Source organism: Vipera berus, assembly GCF_964194415.1.
Source record: "Vipera berus genome assembly, chromosome: 4".
Lineage (NCBI taxonomy): Eukaryota > Metazoa > Chordata > Lepidosauria > Squamata > Viperidae > Vipera > Vipera berus.
Window position 1 is genome coordinate 40637145 of NC_138206.1, and position 20648 is coordinate 40657792.

General features: G+C 37.9%; 1 protein-coding gene across 1 annotated transcript in view; it reads left to right on the forward strand.

The window, feature by feature from the left end:
• The window catches only part of ILDR2 (immunoglobulin like domain containing receptor 2), a gene marked incomplete at its 5' end in the record, with an annotated part of 52957 nt that overhangs the window by 18143 nt on the left and 14166 nt on the right, over positions 1–20648 (forward strand). The window contains one exon of the mRNA XM_081326520.1: positions 18956–19012. Coding sequence (XP_081182646.1) covers positions 18956–19012 — 57 coding nt within the window. The remainder of the gene's footprint in view (positions 1–18955; positions 19013–20648) is intronic.

The following is a 20648-nucleotide window of genomic DNA, read 5'->3' on the forward strand; positions in this document are numbered from 1 at the left end:
TAGTCAGTAAAATAGGTAGAAAACTTATTATTTTTCTCTTATAGTACCTGGCATAATGTTTAGAGGTAATAAGGACTATTATCTGGCTGAAATTCCCCAACATTAGCTTGGAAGCCGAGAAAAAAAATTGTCCCCTAGAACTGTACCCTAATTTCCCAGATCTGCAAAAGATCAACACAAATAGCTTGTTGAAAAGGTTATCTGATTCTGAAGAGTTGTCCGTAGGTCCACAGTAAAGCATTGTTTATATCGCAGCGATCTTCATCAAAAAGTTGACAGAAGGAAACCTTCATCAGAAAAGTATTATCTAAATACTTCAGGTAAGCCTGAAACAATTGGGAACAATATTTTTTGGAGTGATGAAACAGAAATGGAATTGTTTCACCATAATCACAAAAGATATACTTGGAGAAAAAAAGGATGAAGCATTTAAAGAAGAGAACATCCTCTTAGGCATGGGGGTGGCTCTATTAATGGCACCAAGTGGCACAGAAAATACTTGTGTGGGTGGACAGAAGAACTGATTCCATTAAATATCAATACATCCTAGAAGCTAATGTCCTACAATCAGCAAAAAAAAAGAAAAAAGAAAAGAAGCTAAAAGGTTTGGGATGACTTTACAGTTCCTAGATTTGGATATTATTGAGAATCTATGGGAAAATCTCAAACGATAAGTGTGTACAAGGAGACCTGATTATTTCTAAGACAGAAAAGTTCTATAAGGAAGCGGGGTGGGGGAACAGCAACAATAGTCTGCTAGGTACCCACAGGAAACATTTGGAACTATTATTTCTACCAGAAGAGGATTTACAAAGTACTAACTGAAAATGCACCTGTCATATTCACCTGCCATATTTACATATTATTTTGAATATGTACATAATTGCACATAAATAACATATATTCAAATTTGCAGAAAGATTGATTTATATTTGTATTCTGCCATAAATCAAGACTCAGTGGTTAAAAATATAGAAGTTGTGACAGATCCTGTTTACTTAAAAAGGTAAAGGTAAAGGTTCCCCTGCACATGCGTGCTAGTCGTTTCCGACTCTAGGGGCCGGTGCTCATCTCCGTTTCAAAGCCAAAGAGCCAGCGCTTGTCCGAGAACATCTCCGTGGTCATGTGGCCGGCATGACTAGACGCCAAAGGCACACGGAACGCTGTTACCTTCCCACCGTAGTGGTCCCTATTTTTCTACTTGCATTTTTACGTGCTTTCGAACTGCTAGGTTGGCAGAAGCTGGGACGAATAACAGGTGCTCACTCTGTTACGCGGCACTCGGGATTCGACCCGCCAAACTGCCGACCATCTGATCGACAATCAGCGTCCTAACCCACTGAGCCAACGCGTCCCTCCTGTTTACTTAGGAATCATTAAAACCTAAAAATTGAGGAAGAGAACTCTATAGAAAAGCCAGGTTTGAGTAGTTTCCTAGAACGTTTGGAATATTCTTTACTTCGGGATAAAGAGAAGGCAATTGTCAAGTTCTCATTCACTTCATCTCATGTGGATTAGGAACCCTAAGTTAGGCCTGTCCCTGTATGGAGTAGGCTAATTCTTCTTGGAAAAGATGGTCCTTTCGCTATCTAAAGGGGATAACCAGAATTTTGAAATGGACCAAGTTATTAACTAATACAGTGACTGAGATGTTGGGATTATGTATAGATAGATAAAAATCTATATTTAATTATTGTAATATAGGCAGAAAACATCCAGATTCAGTCACAGTTTTATTCCATACAAGAGGGTTCCCCAACCCCCGGTCCATGGATCAGTACCAGGCCGCGGCATGCCAGCAACTGGGCCGCGCAAACAAAGCCCCATCTGCGAGATGCAGGCAGCACACAAAACCACGCACCCTCTGGTCTGCGGGATAACCTCTCTCCACAGAACTGGTCCCTGGTGCCCAAAAGGGACCTTTGCCATACAGTATTAACCTTGTGAACTCTAAAGCTTCCTCCTTCCGTTACATATTCAAGATGGACAGTGATTAATATTTACATGTTACTTATATGTAAAGGTGTAGATCTATACATATGTTGTTTATAGTATGTTTAAATGTGGGTTATGCATGTGTACACTTTGAGAGCAAGCAACTAGATTTTATTTTTAATGTGTGCCATTGTGCCCACAGTAAAAAAATGACAAAGGTTATCTATCTATCTATCTATCTATCTATCTATCTATCTATCTATCTATCTATCTATCTATCTATCTATCTATCTATCTATCTATCTATCTATCATCTATCTATCTAAAAACCGTAACAGTATAACAGAGTTGGAAGGAAACTTTGAGGTTTTCTAGTCCAATCCTTTGCTCGAGCAGGAGATCTTATACCATTCTGGACAAATGACTGTCCAAACTTTTCTTAAAAAATCTCAAGTATGGAACACCCACAATTTCTGGAGGGAAGCTGTTCCACCGTTTAATTGCTATGGCTGAATCTGCTATCACTCCTTAAGCCAACAATTACACTTGGACTATTTGAAGCTTCCAAGTCATCTTAAAAAGGAGTCCACGTTGCATATGACATGTTGCAATAGTTTACATATGTGGTGACAAGGACATGAGTAATTTATGATGGTTTCTCAATCTAATTAGGCCAGTAGTGTGATCTCCTCAATAGGCACAGGGTGTAGCAACCACCGCCCATGCAAATATCCTGTGGCCTGACAGGGCTTTCCATGATCCTATGCTCTTCTTTAGGACTCTTTTATATAATTTTTACTCTAACCTATAAGTTAGGGGTGTGAAACTGCCGGCCCATGGGCCAGATGCATCATGCCGAAACCGTGCCTACCCCATTGCCAGCAATGGGAAAAAAAAGTGATACGACACGTCACATGATGTTGTGAGTTTGACACCCTTGCTATAAGTATTGCAGCTTCTTCAACTATCTTCTATAACAGTGATGGCAAACCTTTTAGAGACCGAGTGCCCAAACCGCAACCCAAAACACATTTATCACAAAGTGCCAGGGCTGCATCAGCATTGTGGTGCCCTCAGGGGGAGCAGGGAGCCACCTCTGAGTGCCGCCTCTGGCATGCAAAAACTGGGGGTGCAAAAATGGGCCACCATGCTGTGAGACACAAAAACGGCCACCGCTGCACTGCAGGGTGCAGATACAAGGCACTGCACCATGCAAGAATGGGGCAGGGTTAGTGAGTATCACGCAGGCACTCGTCCCGCCCCATTTGCAGGGTGTGCGTGCTCGCGGCCCCGTCCGCGCATGCACACATGTAAAATGCTTCCCTCTCCCTTTTCTTCCAGTCCACCAATTGACAATGTTTGGTGACCTCTGCTCTACCACCTCTACTCAAGCTTGCTAGTCGTCCACTTCGTCTCCTTTGTGCTGGGCGGGGCTCCTGCTCCAGGCGGTGGTGGTGGCCTGATGGACCTGCTGCTGGCGGCGGTGGTGCGCATGCCAACATCGAGGGCTCTGAGTGCCACCTCTGGCAGGCGTGCCATAGGTTCGCCACCACTGTTCTATAACTTGTATGACACTGCTGGCAGCTTCTTCAGTCTGTGTTCAGTCTTACCCCTGCCCCTTTAACAATGCTTTGAAATACTACTTATTGCCCAATGATCTCCCCATCATTCCTTATTACTTGCCACCCTCAGCCATACACTGTTAACAAAGGTTAGTGGTTCAATTCAAAGGCCTCAGCTACTAAAAGTTTCCATGGTAACAGCCTGCTTGGCTATTTCTGTTGTCTGTGAAAACTTTGATCTCTGGCAAATTTTGCCACTGTTTTTGACAATCCCCCAAAAAAGAGAACTGAAGGGAAAGCAGCTTTAATTCTATCTGAGGGAGCAAGGAGGAATTAATTAAATGATCACACACTGTTAATAAATCTCCCAGAAGATCGCTGGATGCCTCTCTGATTTACAAGAAACACATTTCCTGTTCTGTGCACTTGAAAAAGTTACAAAATGCTTAGGTCAAAAGAATGTTACAGCTTGGCTGCACACTTACACGTTGGAAGTTTTCCTTAAAACCTCCTAGAACAATTCCTGCAAATTTGCACAACTATATAACTATGAACAATACAGTTGCCCTCAATAACATAATTATGATATATTTTTATCCTATGCTTACATTCACTTGTTGTCAATGTAGTTGCATGTTTGCTTGTTTCTTTGTTTGTTTTGTCATTTTGACCATTTTTCTTTGCCCTGGTTCGTAATCTCATGCATATCTTCGTACACCAAGGGATAAAATTCCAAGAGTTCCAGACCTTATTAATTTCCTGAGATTTCCATAAATTGTCGAGTATGAACCCAGTTGCTAGTTGCTTGTCTCATTTCTGTGAGAGACTTTGCACCTAAATACTGTCTTAAAAATGCTTCCAGATTCAAAGATGTTTGTTCAGCCTGGTTTTATCTTAGTTTTTCCAGACAATAGGATGGCCTTGTTACCCACAAAGATAAAAACATGATACAAAGAGGACAGTATCTTCTTTTACTAATCTTATGCTTTACTGTACAATGCTTTACATATCTAGAATAAAAAATATACATTTATATTGCCAAATAACCAGAATATCAGCAACCGCGTGGTGGCACAGTGGTTAGAATGCAGTACTGCAGGCTACTTCTGCTGGCTGCCAGCAGTTCAGCAGTTCGATTCTAACCGGCTTAAGTTTGATTCAGCCTTCCATCCTTCCAAGGTCAGTAAAATGAGGACCCAGATTGTTGGGGACAATATGCTGACTCTGCAAACTGCTTAGAGAGGGCTGTAAAGCACAGTGAGGTGGTATATAAGTATATCTCAGGCAAACCTCATATTTTGTAGAATAGAATCCAAACATCCCAAAGCTACAGTGATCATCTTCCTATAGGATAGTATGTGTAATTTATTTATTTTTATAGCCTATTACCAGTTTGTTTATTTTTTCAACCCTAATGTTTTCTTGTTGGGGAGAATTGAAGGTATTGTTTTGTCTTTTGTACCTTTAGGGTCAGTCTAGCTTTTCTTTGCTGTTATTCCATAACTAACCTCTGGGAATATGTCTCCTTTCTGAATTTTATACATTCCTGTCTTCTAAACAAAGCACTGGATAACAAATATTTTGCTTCCTACACACTTTTACGTGTATCTTAGATTTTTGGCTGCTAATCACAAAAATAATCTGTAATTTAACCTATAAAGTACCATTTTATAGAAATCTTCTGTTTTAACCCAGTGGCTACACACATAGAAGAAACATAGGAAAACATGGAAATGTCGTTGAAACACATCCGGTATACCAAGTACAACTAGACTACCTGTAGAGATCTAAAATAAGTGGCTCTACTGCTTGAAAGGCAGCTCGGATTTAGGTTGTTACATATGCAAATGGTACAACTGTGCAACAGAGTTCATTACGTTAAATAGAAAGAATTTGGTTCCAAGACAGAAGAATGTGGTACATGAACCACTTGTTGACCTGACCAAGTTATTTTTGGCTCCGCTTCACATACAATTAAGATTGATGAAAATTTTGTGAAAGCAACAAACAACAAAATAATGGGACCAAAATAAATTGCCTGGAAAGCATTCAAGGATGTCATTGAGAATTTTCTTGGCAACCACAGAGCACCAAACTACATCCAGCTGCTTGACAAACTTCTTACAGCATACAAAACAATAAAGCACAACATGCCACTGAAGATTCAATTTCCGCATTCACACTAGGACTTCTTTCCTGAAAATCTAGGTTTAGTTAGTGATGAACAAGGTGACAGTTTTCACCAGGACATTGCCACAATGGAGAAATGCTATCAGGACAACTGGAATCCATCAGTGCTGACTGATTATAGTTGGACATTGCAATGAGATGCATTGGACACTGAGTACAAATTAAAATCAGCAGCTGAACTCTTGTAGCCCTGCTGAACTCATGCAGAGTATAGGAAACATTATACAATTAAATGCACTATAGTATTAAAAGTTAATTTCATATTTTTCAAGATTCCTACATGATCACAGTGATTCTGAAGTTATATTTGTATGCAGTTTGAAAGGGTCTATTGTAAGTTTTTCAGGACGCAAAACTTGAAAAAAATTGTTATCCACTGAAATCACGGCTAGTTGCTTTTATTGCTTTGCTCTATTTTTATTACAACTTGATTGTATGCAGAGCTCAGATTTCTGCTTCAGCATGATAGGCAGCAGGTGGTTTTACCAAAATGACTGAAAAGCAGCTGTTACGTGTACTTTGCACAAGAGGTATAATCAGTAGACAGTTGGAATGAAGAAAATGATAGCATGTGCTAGATTATTATTAATGAAAGAAGGGTAAACTTGCTATTTGAATATTCAAACCTTTTGAGACAGACCTAAGAAATTGGGCCATACAGAAAGCATAGCAGGGAAATAGTTGCTCTGAAACATAGGCATATGATAACAGGAGGGGTTTTGTCTGCATTAATAAAAAGAATCTATTAAATTTCTTCAGTTTCCTATTCAATAAGGAAAGGCAATAACAAAAGGAACGAGGAGTGATGTGTTATCTTGGATAGCTTAGTATGCTATTTTTACTTATTGCATTCTATCTGTCTATCTATCTATCTATCTATCTATCTATCTATCTATCTATCTATCTATCTATCTATCTATCTATCTACAACGCTCTCTACATGGGGCTGCCCCTGAGGACCACTCAGAGGCTTCAGCTGGTGCAGAATGCAGCCGCGCGAGTTGTGATGGGAGTCTCCCGATACTCCCATGTAACACCTCTTCTCCGCGAGCTGCATTGGCTTCCAGTTGCCCTCTGGGTGAGATTCAAGGTGCTATTGATGACCTATAAAGCCCTAAATGACATGTGCCCGGATTATCTAAGGGAGCACCTGCTGCCAGCGTCAATTTCCCATCGTCCTGTGTGCTCCCACAGGGAGGGCCTCCTCAGGGTACTGCCGGTCAAGGATTGCCGACGGGCGATCTCCAGGGGAAGGGCGTTCTCTGTGGGTGCGCCTGCCCTATGGAATCAACTGCCAACGGAACTCCGGACTGCCCCCGACCTTAGTTCATTTCGCCGGGACCTAAAAACCTGGCTCTTTGAGCTATCTGGTCTGGACTGAGGGGTTTAATGTTTTTAAATTGTGATTTTAATTTTTGCGGCTAGACTTAATTTAATTTTATTTTAATTTTATATTGTATTGTTTTAAAATTTTGCCTTGTAAACTGCCCTGAGTCCTTTGGGAGTAGGGCGGTATATAAACCGAATTAATAAATACTAAATAATAAATAAATAAATATCTGTCTGTATTTCCTCTCCCTCTCATCTCACCACAATGCTCAGGCTTTGATTTTGAACTGAGTTTGGCACCTCTGTCAGACTTGGATATATTGCATTGTATAGTTATGAGGACAGGTGAAATGTGGAATAAATGTTCTTCTGTGCAGGAATGAAAGCTTGCTTCACACAGAAAAAATGTCCCTTACTTGAAACAGTCCTAGGACAAGTGGGTAGTACCACTTATTGATATGGGATATTTACTGTATATCAGCCCTATTCAAATACCACGTTAATTCATACCTGTATAGGTAAAGGTTCCCCCGCACATGCGTGCTAGTCGTTTCCAACTCTAGGGGCCGGTGCTCATCTCCGTTTCAAAGCCGAAGAACCAGCGCTTGTCTGAGGATGACTCCATGGTCATGTGGCCGGCATGACTAGATGCCAAAGGTGCACAGAACGCTGTTACCTTCCCACCGTAGTGGTCCCTATTCTTCTACTTGCATTTTTATGTGCTTTCGAACTGCTAGGTTGGTAGAAGCTGGGACAAGTAACAGGCACTCACTCTGTTATGCGGCACTCGGGATTTGACCTGCCAAACTGCCGACCTTCTGATTGACAAGCTCAGCGTCCTAACCCACTGAGCCACCGCATCCACCGCGTCCAGCCACCTGTATACCTCACTTCAATCTCTAGAAGATGAATAATTATTGTTATTTCATTTTTTAAAAAATTATTCTTTTTGGCAGCTAAGAGTGGCAAATTATGAAACAATGGAAGCAATGATATGATGATGTCTTTACCCCCTCTTTTTCGGGCTTGTGTGTGTACCTTTATTTGTTTTGAACCCAACAGGAAATTACAATACTCTTGTCCAATTGTTTGCCACTGATTTTGCCAATGCTAGTATATGAGAAGTGGCAGAAAGGGGGTTAGAATTAGCATGCTAACTGCAAGTTGTCTCCACACTGACTCTCGGGGCCTAATTGCATCAATAAGCTGTAATAGTTCTTTGGTCTTTATCCTAATGTTGAAACACTGTCAGCAGCAATTTGTTCTATGATGTCACAGACTACAACGTCATAGAGCACAGGTGTCAAACTTGATTGCGTCATGTGACATATTGTGACTTTTTTTGCCTTTGCAGAGCCAGGGTGGGTGTGGCCTGCACGTGACGCATCTGGCCCGTGGGCCGCCAGTTTGACATCCCTGTCATAGAACAACCGTGAAGTCATTGGAAAAGATTTTCAGAGGCCATGATATATCTATATCTACAAAAATGACAATAGGCAAGACAGTATCTGCTGTGGCACTCTCAAGTGAAAGTTAGATTTTGAAAAAGCAAGGGTATTAGACAAGATTCCTGACTTAACATGGACAGCCAAGAAAACAAACAAATGGATCATCGAACAAATCTCTCAATTATAATATCACAGCTTATCACTTTCTCTAAAACTACAAGAAAATTTTTTTTCTTCCCATATTTCAACCATGAACAACTCTCTTAATAAACATTTACTGAGTAAAATTGAAAGATTAGGTTTTATTTATAAAGAAAAGATGAGATATGGAATAAAAGTTTTGGTTGAAATATTAGAGAAAAAGTTAAGCTGTTAAAAATATTTATACTGGTCTTGATGAAGTGGCTCATTATTTCTTTCTATTTTTTGCTTCTTTTTTTAAAAAAATATTTCTCCTTTTTTCCCCTCTTCCCCAACTTTGGACACATTATGTGAAAGCCTAATTCTCTAGTAAAAGTTCTAATCCTGGGAAAAATGGAAAGAAAAAGAAGACTGTCAGCAAGATAGATGAACTCAGTTATAGTGGCAATGAGTGCACTGTTGGAAGACCTGAAAGATCAAGTTAGGGACAGATTGTCATGGAAAAATATATCTATGTGGTTGTTGAGACTCAACACCAATCTGATGGCACATAATAATAAAAAAGATGCCTGGTTGAAGTTGCCCAGAGTTACCATGAAATAAGATGGATGACCTATACATTTTACAAACAAACAAATAAGTATAAGAAGGAAGGGAAAATCCTCATGTGCTTTCATAATGTATTTACTTTTCCCCTTTTCCATGGTTTTTCATGTGATTTCTCATAAAGTGCCTATTAAATGCATGTTTTATATGCTTCAAAATCATATGACTTTAGATTTTCACTTTAGCAGAAGAAAGTCGCCTTACCTATGATCTTTGGGATTGTTTGCAAAATTTTGATAACTCTGAATAGGTAATGTGGCAACTACGAATGAACATATTATGTATTGTGCGTTATAATATAAAATTGACAAAAGTAAGAAATAATCTGTTAATTGTGTATCATTATATCTCTGTAAATCAAAAGAAGGTTATTGGCTTCTTTACCCAGCAGTTTACATCAGGCATGTCAAACTGCTGGCCCATGGGCCAGATGTGTCACACCAAAACCGCTCCCACCCAATTGCCAGCAATGGGGAAAAAGTCACGATACCGTTACGCAACATCACGTGACGTTGCGAGTTTGACATGCCTGGTTTACATCCTAAAATTTGACACAACACAGATGATAGATAAGAGGGTTAGAAGCCAGCTAGAAAGAGGGAGGGAGGGAGAGATTTCATATCCTGTATTTCATTTGATCTAAAAATATGCATTCCGTTAGAACTGTTTAGCTTAATTTCAGTGCACAATGAGAATAAAGGAATTTTACAAAGGCTTTTCAAAACTTGAAAAGTCACTCAATAAGAAAAAGATAGCACATTTCTGAATAGTTGAGTGTGATAGAAGAGATGATTCAGAGGCAATTATATACAGGTAGTCTGCTTAATGAAAGCCCTGTTCAGTGACAGTTTGAAGTTACAATAGCACTGAAAAAGTAACTATATTTGGCTCTTACATTTATGACTTGCATTTTTACACTTCACAGCTGGCTACTGACAAGCTAAGTCATTAGAGAAGCTGGTGGTAAAACTACTAGTTGTGATGTCTCACTGAATGATCATGTTGTTGAATGACAGAGTTATAGGTCCCAGTTGTGGTCATTAAGCAAGGACTACCTTATTCAGATAATATGAGTGAAGAAATAGTTGAAGACAAAATCAGAAGACCATCAAATTACAGATGAACCTTTTGTACTGAATTAAGGAAGGCAGCATAGGAATATAAAAATGGTGGTATAACTAATCTGTGGTATATTTCTTGATTGCTGGTTTCTTTATTGTTGATGGTTAATTCTAACAGGCAGAAACTATTCACTATTTTAGTATCTTCTTTGTCAGTTCTAAGTTGGGGCTGTTGTCATTTTTTTATTCTTTATATTTAATCTTAGTTTTATTTTTATCACTAGAACATCCATATGATTTATATTTCCAGCTATCAGTGTAGTGTGATCAGCACAGGAAGGGTTATTGATAGTTCTCTTCCAAATTTAAAACCACTCCCATGATCTTCCAATATGGCTTATCTCAATGTATATTTAGTATATAGGTTGAATAAATAAGGAAGATTATATAGCCTTCTCTCATTTCCTTTCCAACCTAGACTTAAAATCTGAGTCACCATGTTTCATTGGCTTTCTGACCTGACCTGTGTATACATTTTGTATGGGGACCTTAACACGTTGTGATAATCTGAGATGTTCTGAGTTTCCCATTTTAACTAGACACAAGTGAGGCTTTTGTTTAACCAATGAAACACATATTGATTCAGTTTTGGCATTCTTTGTCTTTTCAATGATTCTGTGTAGATCAACTTTGGATGTTGGATGATCTTAAGTGTTATTTTGTAACACTTCATGTAACATGAAATTAAGTATTTTGTATGATACTTTGCTATTAGGTTTTTCTTTGTTATTGGTGTGTAGAATGACCTCTTCCAATCAGCTGGCCATTGTCTCATTCTCCAGATTTCCTGGCATTGTTTGATAGAACATTTATAGATTCTTCCTTCGCAGCTCAACATATACTCCTCCCATCTTTCTTTGTTTTTCTTTGAATTTTTGTTTTTCTTTGAACTTTTGTTTTTCTTTGAATCTGTTCATTTATATTCTTTAGCATATCAAACAGAAACTGGAATGTCCTTCTGAGTTTTAAAAAGTATTTCCTGATAATCATGGGTGAAGAACCAATACTGAATAACATACATAACCCCTTCAAAAGATATTTACTTCTTCATGTGACTGCTAGTTCAACATACATTGATAAGTATAAAAGAAGAACTGAATGATAGGAATAGTTTTGGTCAGTGGTTCTCAATGTTTTCTTCACCACAGACCCTTTTTAAATACCGTGTAGGGCACAAGTCTTCAACCCGCGGCTCCGGAGCCACATGCGGCTCTTTCAGCTGTCCCCTGCGGCTCCCAGTCCTCTGCCATGTGCAGTCCAAAAAAAAAAAAAGTGGGACTAAAAAAGTTCAACCAATCAATTCAAATATGCAGGGTAGGTGCATATCTTGCCTTGGCTCCATTCTTCAGTCAAACCCTGTTCTGCACATGCATGCATGTACGCGCATGCGCACACAGTTTTTGCGGCTCCCAGTTTTTCCTTTTGTGAGGGAACCGGTTCCGAGTGGCTCTTTCACTGTTTCAGGTTGCTGACCCCTGGTGTAGGGTGTAGGCCATGGACATGGACCACCAAGTCTTAAGATTTAAATCATAACATTTCTTCAAGCTTTTGTGGACCCCCCTGTAACGACATTGTGGCCCCAAAGGGTCTGTGGACCAGAGATTGAGAACTACTGGTCTTGGTAATTTCAAGATATTCTGATCTTGAATCAAATGCTTTTAAACAGTCATTCCAAACTGATGTCCTGATCATGATATATTTAATTTTAATTTGATGCTTGAATGCAAGCTAATTTGGGGTGATAATTCTAGAACTATATACACAAGATGCCATAATTCCCAATTTGTATAAATTGTAGTGCGTTATATCCAGAAGGCCTCATTCTTAGGAACGTTAGAGTTCTGTTCTGAAAATTCTAGCAATTCGACATTTGTCGATCTTTTCCTTAATTTTGCATTCTCTCCTCTTTAAGAAATAAACCTATGGAAATATCAATATGTAGTCACAGCTGTTTTATTGTTTGAGTATACCATTTTTAACTTCCATTTTCTCATATGGTATTTCCAGCAGCTTCAGAACATTTCTTACCACAATCAATGTGTGTGTTGTTTGTCCTTTCTATATATTTTTGGTTCACATGTTGCTCATCCCTGTAGGAAGAAAGGTGGCCTTCAATTAGCAAGCATTCATGACAAGCCTGTGTGTTATCTCCCCCTTCGGTTGCTGTGGAAACCACCGGTATTAAAAAGAATGGCTGGGTCAGCTGTGGAGTTTTTCAGCAGCCTCCTTAACAGCTGTTAAAAATAAGAATCAGGAGAATTACACACCGGTAGGGAGAAGCGTTGTCACTGAATTAATTCAGTGCATAGAAAAAAAAAGATTGTGGCAGAATTACTTTAGGTTTAAAGCAGGTTGGTTATTGGGAGTGCTGCTGATGCATTCAAATCTACTAGCTGTTTCAGATTTAGGCGTTGCTATTCTACCCAGCATTTTGCTGAAATGGTTAATAAAAAGAGAGCTTTAGTGAATTCCATTACAGATTTTCTTTCTCAGAACACTGGTGAACAGAAAGGGAGGGAGAAGAAATCTGTGAAACCAGAAAAGAAAATAATTTTTGAGGTGTGTACAGTGTCTGAAGAACATTGTATTTTTGGAAGCCAGCTATTAATCTCTCTTGGAAGTGGAGCATCCAGGATCATTCCTGGCAGTCCTAACTAATAGGGATGTTTGCTAAGACTTGCCAAAACATGAATAGATAATATTATTTTGTTTTATACTGATCATAGTTTAGGAATATTCAGGGCGATAATTCTCGAAATCTGGAGATATTTTGCATCAATTTTATTGTATTCTTCCTTTTCTGTTGGGCTTTGCTGCTGTTGCAGGTGCAGAAGTTTAAAAGTAACCAAGATTAGATTTTAAGAAGCCATTTCTTAGTACATTTATAGTTTTTAAACTTGAGGTACATATAAAAATTAGTTAATCTTGGCAAACTACATGAAACTGCATTTCTTTCCAAGACCTTCCCTGCCCTGCTATTCCTATCATATTTCCTGTCAAAATTTCCACATCCTCTCCAGCTGCTGTCTTACTTAATGGGGAAAATAGAGCTATTAGACAGGAAAATAACATTTGAAAGTTGCAGTTAAATTAACAAAAAAATATAGCACAGTGGGTAAGAAAGTAGTTTTCCACAGCGAGACAAACATTTCCTATCTTTTACAACAACTCTTAAGAAAAGGAAAGTGTTTGAAATTGGAACGTGGATTTCTTTCTCTCCAATCCCCAAAAAGAGAAGTGACATAAGTCTATTGTCTCAAAAAGCCCCAAAGCCATGGATGTTGGTAGCACAGTAATTAAGTAATTAATGCAGTACCTGCTGTATATAAGTCAGAATTTTGACTTAGGTTGCCAGTCACGTAAAAGTGAGTTACAGCTGCTTTCCTTTCATTTCTCAAATACATGTTTACCTCTTAAAATATGCAAAATGCAGGGGAAGTAATAGTAAGAAGGTTTATGCTTTGTTAAGCCATGGAGGGCTTAAGTACTGGCTTATGTCTTTATTGTTTCTCTAGCAACTACTCTTTTTCTCACTGTGTTTTATTTAGAGTGGTAACATTCTATCCACAGATATTTCTAGCACCCCCCTGAAACAAGTTTAAAATTTGAACTAAAAAAATAATATTTTGTGCATTTTACGTATCTCAGATTTAACAATATTAAGAAATTTGAACATCTGAGATTTTGAAAAGTGCTGACCGAATGATTAGTTTGGTTGGGAAAAAAAACCCTGTTGGCATACAATCATATATACTTGTGAAATAAATGCAGTATTCTAAATAAGCTCCGTTTGCATGGTCATGAAAATATTTTTTATTTTTAAAAGAAAAATGAAAATCCTATGTGAAAGATCATGTTTGTCATTCTATTACATCAGACATGTCAAACCCACGACATCACATGATGTCACACAACTTATTGGGACTGTTTTTCCATTGCCGGCAAAGGGGTGGGCACGGCTTCCGCGTGACATGTCTGGTCCATGGGCCGGCAGTTTGACACCCCTGTATTACAACTCCAAAGAGTTACTCATGATTAATGGTTATAATACAGAACACTATAAAAAGCATTAATGAACTACAACAGATCACAAAAACATAGTTAGAAATGTAGGTATGAATGTAGTGCATATTTTTGCTTTGGCAGTGGACAATTATAATTGTGGGGTCCTTGGTGCTCTCTGAGCTTTGTGGTTTTCTTGCATGTGTTTCATTACCAAACTAGATAACATCAGTACAATTATAATTAACAATTATAATTAAATAACACAGACAGGTTCTTCATGAAGATGTTTTGAAACTAATTATAATAGTATTAAAAATCAAAATTAATCCAGTTGATAGCCATTGATTCTTTAATGAGTTTTTGTAATTCACAAATAATAAGGGTTTGGTGTCTGCTCAGAGCCCATAATTGGAAACGTCCAAAAGTTAGGGATTTTTGGCAGACATTTTGCCTTTCGTGCATACCATGCACACTTGTCTGTGCATCTTCCAATAATCTCAATTTTTCTTTGATTACCACAATAAAGAACTTTGGTTTGCTACAAGCAGTGGTTCTCAACCAGTGGTTCATGGACCCCTGGGGTCCAGGATGTTGTCACAGGGGTTGAAGGGTTGAAGAAATATTATGATTTAAATCTTGAGTTAAATCTTGGAAGTCCATGGTCATAGTCCGTGGCCAGAAAAGGTATTTAAAGAGAGTCTGTGGTGAAGAAAAGGTTCTAAAGCTTTTCAAGTTAGATTGTTTGAGCTGGTTTTATTTATTGTATGCTATCTATTTTTAGATATTTTTTCCTGGTCTTTACCAGTGGAATGTAAAGTTTTCTTCCACAAGTGCAATGCTATAGAAGCAAATGTATGCCTCATGGTTGCATGCATAAAATAGGCCTCCCATACTTGTTCATTATGTGTTAAGAGTGGGAACAGGCTCTGAAGATATTCTGAAACATATTCACCTCTATCCCTACTGCTTTAATTGTAATATTTCGTACTGATTCTTCCTTAAATGGTTGTTGAAAATTTTCAGATCTGTCTGAAAGATCTCAAATTTGTTTGGAATCGGTTCCCAAACCTTATATGACAGGCTTGAATACATCTTTAAGAAAATCAATAATATACACATACATTGAATGCAACATTCAATATAGAATCTGAGTAGTAATAATAAATTCTGCTCATGTGATAACTTTCATATTCATCACAATATGAAACTGTGAAGTTTGTTTCTTTAAAATGAAGCTTGTCCCATGTTTTGCAGCAGTGTTCTGTTTTATTATGCTTCTTATAACAACACATGAAAGCTGAAATATGCAGTTCCAAAGAACAGATAGATAGAAATTCAATTCCAAATCATGCTAAAACTGTTAGCTGAGTAATGAGTGGCCTAAATGTGAACAATGAAATGAGTGGCTTAGAACCCAAGATGCAGAAAGCATAGCCATTTAAAATGGTTATAATAGTGCCTGGATATATTACATGCATACAAATAATATGTACAGTAGCAAAAGCGATAGCATTTAGACTTATATACCACCCCATAGCACTTTATAGTACTTTCTGGGCAGTTTACAATGTAATCATTATTTGCACATTGCCCCCAACAGTCTGGGTTCTCATTTTACCGACCTTGGAAATAAGAAAGGCCGAGTCAACCTTGAGCCCCATCAGGATCAAGCTCCAGACTATGGACCGTGTTTGCCTGTAATACTGGGCTTTAACCACTGTGCCACTGGGGTTCCTAGTCCTGTAAATAATGCAGAAAATTTATGTAGTGTACGCCCTCAGAGGTTAAAGTAGCTATAACCTTTGCACTGAGCCCTCAAGAATTAACCTCAATTGATACATAAATAAAGCCTTAGTCCATTTATAAAGGAAAATCTTTTTTTTAATCTTGAATTTTTATTGAAAACAAAAAACAAAACTCCCCCAAAAAGGTTTTTTTACAGAACTGAACCAAAGAAAGAAGCCAAACAAGACATTAAAAAGTGCTTTTAAAAAAAGGACTCAAATACATATACATATATTATCGCTCCCTAGTTGAATACTAATAATTATATTTCAACAATATTAGTTTTCCACCTCCTGCCAAAGAGGCCCCAAATTTTTAAACCTTTAAGTCTATTTGAAAATTATTAACCTGTCATCTACCTCTTACATTAATAACAAAATAATAATAATAATAATAATAATAATAATAATAATAATAATAATAATAATAATAATAATAATAATAATAATAATAATAATAAAAAATTTTATTTGTATACCGCCCTTCTCCCGAAGGACTCAGGGCGGTAGAATAACAAAAAAGGCAAGATTAAAATTTAAAAACCTGTTAACAATATTTTTGTATTCAACTTATCTATCTCAAAGCATTGCAGCAATTAACTCTGATTTGTCCTGTTTACTTCTTAATAACATCTGTCAGTTAATGAAGTGTAATAAATCCATTCTCCAAAATCAATCTATCTTCCAAAAGAGTCCAGATGAAATTGTTTTCCAGTGGAATATAATAAATCCATTCCCCAATCTCCCTCAGTCTTCTTAAGGGAGATCAGTTTATCACTTAACCATTTGGTCAGTTCTAAGTTTGTAAAGTCCATATTTCTTTCAGCCTTCTCCACTGAATTTGCCAATGTCAAACCAAGTTCCTTTTGTAAATCTAGTTCAGCTGCAGTTACTTGCATCTGGGCCTTCTTTGTAGCCATTATTATTTTGTCAAACTTTTTTTAAAAAAAGTTTATATGTTAAAAGGCCGGCTTTTTCACAAATGCCAGCCACAAGTCGCTTGTCTGTAAACTGATACATTATTTGTTCTCTTGTAGCTTAGCAACCCGAGATAAGAAAGCTCTTCAAGGACCAGGAACAAAGAATGCTGAAGTGATATTCCTCACAGTGAAAAATGTCTAGAAAAACAGCGAGCGTATTTTTTTTTGAATATTTCAATCCAAAATTAAAAGAATTTTTTAAAATAAGCTCCAAGCTTTTTGCAAATTAATAGAATGCAAAATCTCTGAGTGAAAGTTCAATATAAATATATAAATCAAGTCAAGACACTTTCACCATCTAAGAACATGCCATAACTTTCTTAAAGAGAAGCAATAGTTATTCAAAACAGCAGATCCCCAAAAAGAGGCAGAGAAAACAGATAAAGTCTTAACGGGATTAAAATAAGTCAGCATTCAACTAGTCAATTAACTTTTAGAGATAAAAAGCAAAGTAAAATAGAAACTTCAAGTGATTAAAATTCAATCTGGCTTAAAAAATGATCAGTCAAGAAGAAAAGATAGATCACCTGATTTCCCGGCCTCTCCTACTGGGAACTGTAATCTTCAAGATTCCTCTTCCCAGGTGGGTCCATGGTCGTCCAAAAGTCATCCTGGGTCATTCCTAAGTGCTTCCACTGAAATCCAGGGAACAACCCTGCCAAAGAACCAGCTTTGGCAGCAAAATCAGCAGATTATTAGCAGGAGAGAAAAATCCTCTTACTGTTCAGCAACCATCTTGGGGAAGGATCCTAACAAAGGAAAATCTTGATGTGGTAAAAGAGCAATTACTTGCGCTGATGGCAACCTGAATCGTCCCAAATGGAGTTGTGTCCTGCTTAGTTAAGATAAAGCATATGATGTTAAAATCTACCTAAGTTGTGTCTAAAATTTTGCCAGTGAAACTTAATGAAAATCAAAACATGAAGTGATCCATGTGGACCAAATATAAAATGCAGAACAAGAAAGGCAATATTCATACAGTATTAAGTTCATCCTAAGGTGGACAGCATTGTGGGTGAAGCTTCTGAAAATTGTTTAAGTCCTTTAGGTAAACATATCAATAGGTAATGGTCAAGAGAACACAAAAGATGATCTGTCAAAGTCTAATGGTATCAGCTAGCATACTGCAGCATTATATATGGAATATATATATGGGTTATCTTAGGGAGCACCTGCTGCCAGCATCAATCTCCCATCGTCCTGTGCGCTCCCACAGGGAGGGCCTCCTTAGGGTGCCGCCGGTCAGTGAGTGCCGGTGGGTGATCCCCAGGGGGAGGGCGTTCTCTGTGGGCGCGCCTGCCCTGTGGAACGACCTGCCTGTGGAACTCCGGACCGCCCCCGACCTTCGTTTGTTTCGCTGGGACCTAAAAACCTGGTTGTTTGATTTATCTGGCCTGGACTGAGGGGTTTTAAATTTTTAAATTTTAAATTTAAATTTTAAATTTGGGCTATTGTTATTTAATCCTATTTTAATTTTAACTTTATCTTAACCTTTGTACTGTTTTAACTGTATTTAACTTTGCCCTGTAAACCTCCCTGAGTCCTTCGGGAATAGGGCGGTATAGAAATCAAATAAATAAATAAATAAATAAATAAATAAATAAATAAATAAATAAATAAACAAACAAACAAACAAACAAACAAACCTTATAATGAACATGTTACAAATATGTAAAACAGTAAGCATTTCATCACACTGTACTGACAAGAAACAAGCAGAGGTGATCAGTATTCTGAAAGAGCATGTATAGGCTTTATACGATGCAGATCAATGAGCTTAATGTTACGACAAAGAATGGGGAGTGATTTTCCTGCACTAACTTCCTTCTTTCCATTCCTCCTGGTCTTTTCTAGGCAGGACAGGGATGCTTGCTGGTCTCTTACCCAGTTTTGCTGTGGATATTATGTCAGGTACTCTGCCATCTTAACACTTTTCCGTTCTTCTATTTTCTACTGCACCTTGTTCATGAATTTATTCTCTGCTTTTACTGGTAGCCTGAGTTCATTTACCTCTTCAGTAAGTTTTTGCAATTTATGGAGGATGGGGAGAAGTGGCAAGATTTTAACAGGTCAAGATGTGATGTGAAAAGAGTGTTTTACTGATTTATTTGTTAGATTTATATCTTGCCTTCCCGCCGAATAGCTCAGGGGCTAGGATTGTGTAGGTGAATTAGGATACTTCATGGGAAGTATGTTTTATCTTCTAAACACTATTTGAAGTATACAAACTTTCTTCTTGAAATTATTGGTATAATTGATATGATTCAGGCAAATATTAAAATCAAGGTTGAGTGAATTTGAAGCCTGATTTTATAACCTACTATTATTGTTTCACACCATATTCAGGAAGAAAGCTTACATTATTTAGAGGTCAAATTTACTGTATTCTTAAAACAATGTTCCCATTTGTCTATGGAGATTCTCAGTCATCCAGGTCATGGTTGTCCCAAAGGTGTTTTTTTCACGAGGCATTGGACTTTCTTGTTTTTCTTTGAAGATGTTTCACTTCTCCTCCAAGATGCTTCTTCAGCTCTGACTGGATGGTTGGAGAATGGTAGGATTTATACTCCTTGTAGACAGCTGGTCATTTGCATTTTTTAGGGAGTCGTTGTTATCTGTGTCATCAGGGTCGCCTAAGTAGTGCAAATTGGTTTGGAGCCTTCTTGGAACTGTTGAAGGACTGTGTTGTAGACTGGAGATAGATGATGTCATATCTCTCTCCCTCTGTTGGGAGAGGGCTGTTCAGTTTTGACATGGATGGTCTCTTTGACCCCTCTTTCTTTCCAGTGATGCTCTTTGTCCAAAATGTGGACTTTGTTGTCTTTAAAAGAGTGGTCTTTGTCTTTTAAATGCAGATGCACTGCTGAATCTTGTCCTGATGGGTTTGTTCTCCTATGTTGTGCCATACGCTTATGAAGTGGTTGTTTTGTTTCCCCAATGTACAGATCTGCACATGGCTCACTACATTGAGGTCCATATATCACATTGCTCAGTTTGTGTCTGGGTGTTTTATCTTTGGGGTGGTTCAACAGTTCCAAGAAGGCTCCACACCCTTTTGCACTACTCAGGTGACCCTGATTACACAGATAAGCCTCCAGGGGCTTCAACGATTCTTTAAAAGAATGCAAATGACCAGATGTCTGCAAGTAGTATAAATCCTGCCGTTCCCCATCATCCAATCAGAGCTGAAGAAGCTTCTTGGATGAGAAGCAAAACGTCTTCAAAGAAAAACAAGAAAGTCCTGTTGCCTTGCGAAAAAAGCACCTTTGGGACAATGTTCCCATTTAAAACATAAACAAGAAACAAAAATTATTTTTATGAGTGTATTGCATGGGTCTACTTTCTTTACATCATCATCTTCCCTGCTTTGGCTCTCCTACTCCAAAAAAAGATCCTGGCAATATAAAGACTGGCCATTCTTTATGTCATGCAATATTCAGAGCAGACTTCACCAATATGTTTGGTTTTTTTTTAGATGTATTGGTTTTCATTCTCCACAAGAATAATGGCTGCCTGGGTTCATTGGATTTGAATACCAAGATTTATG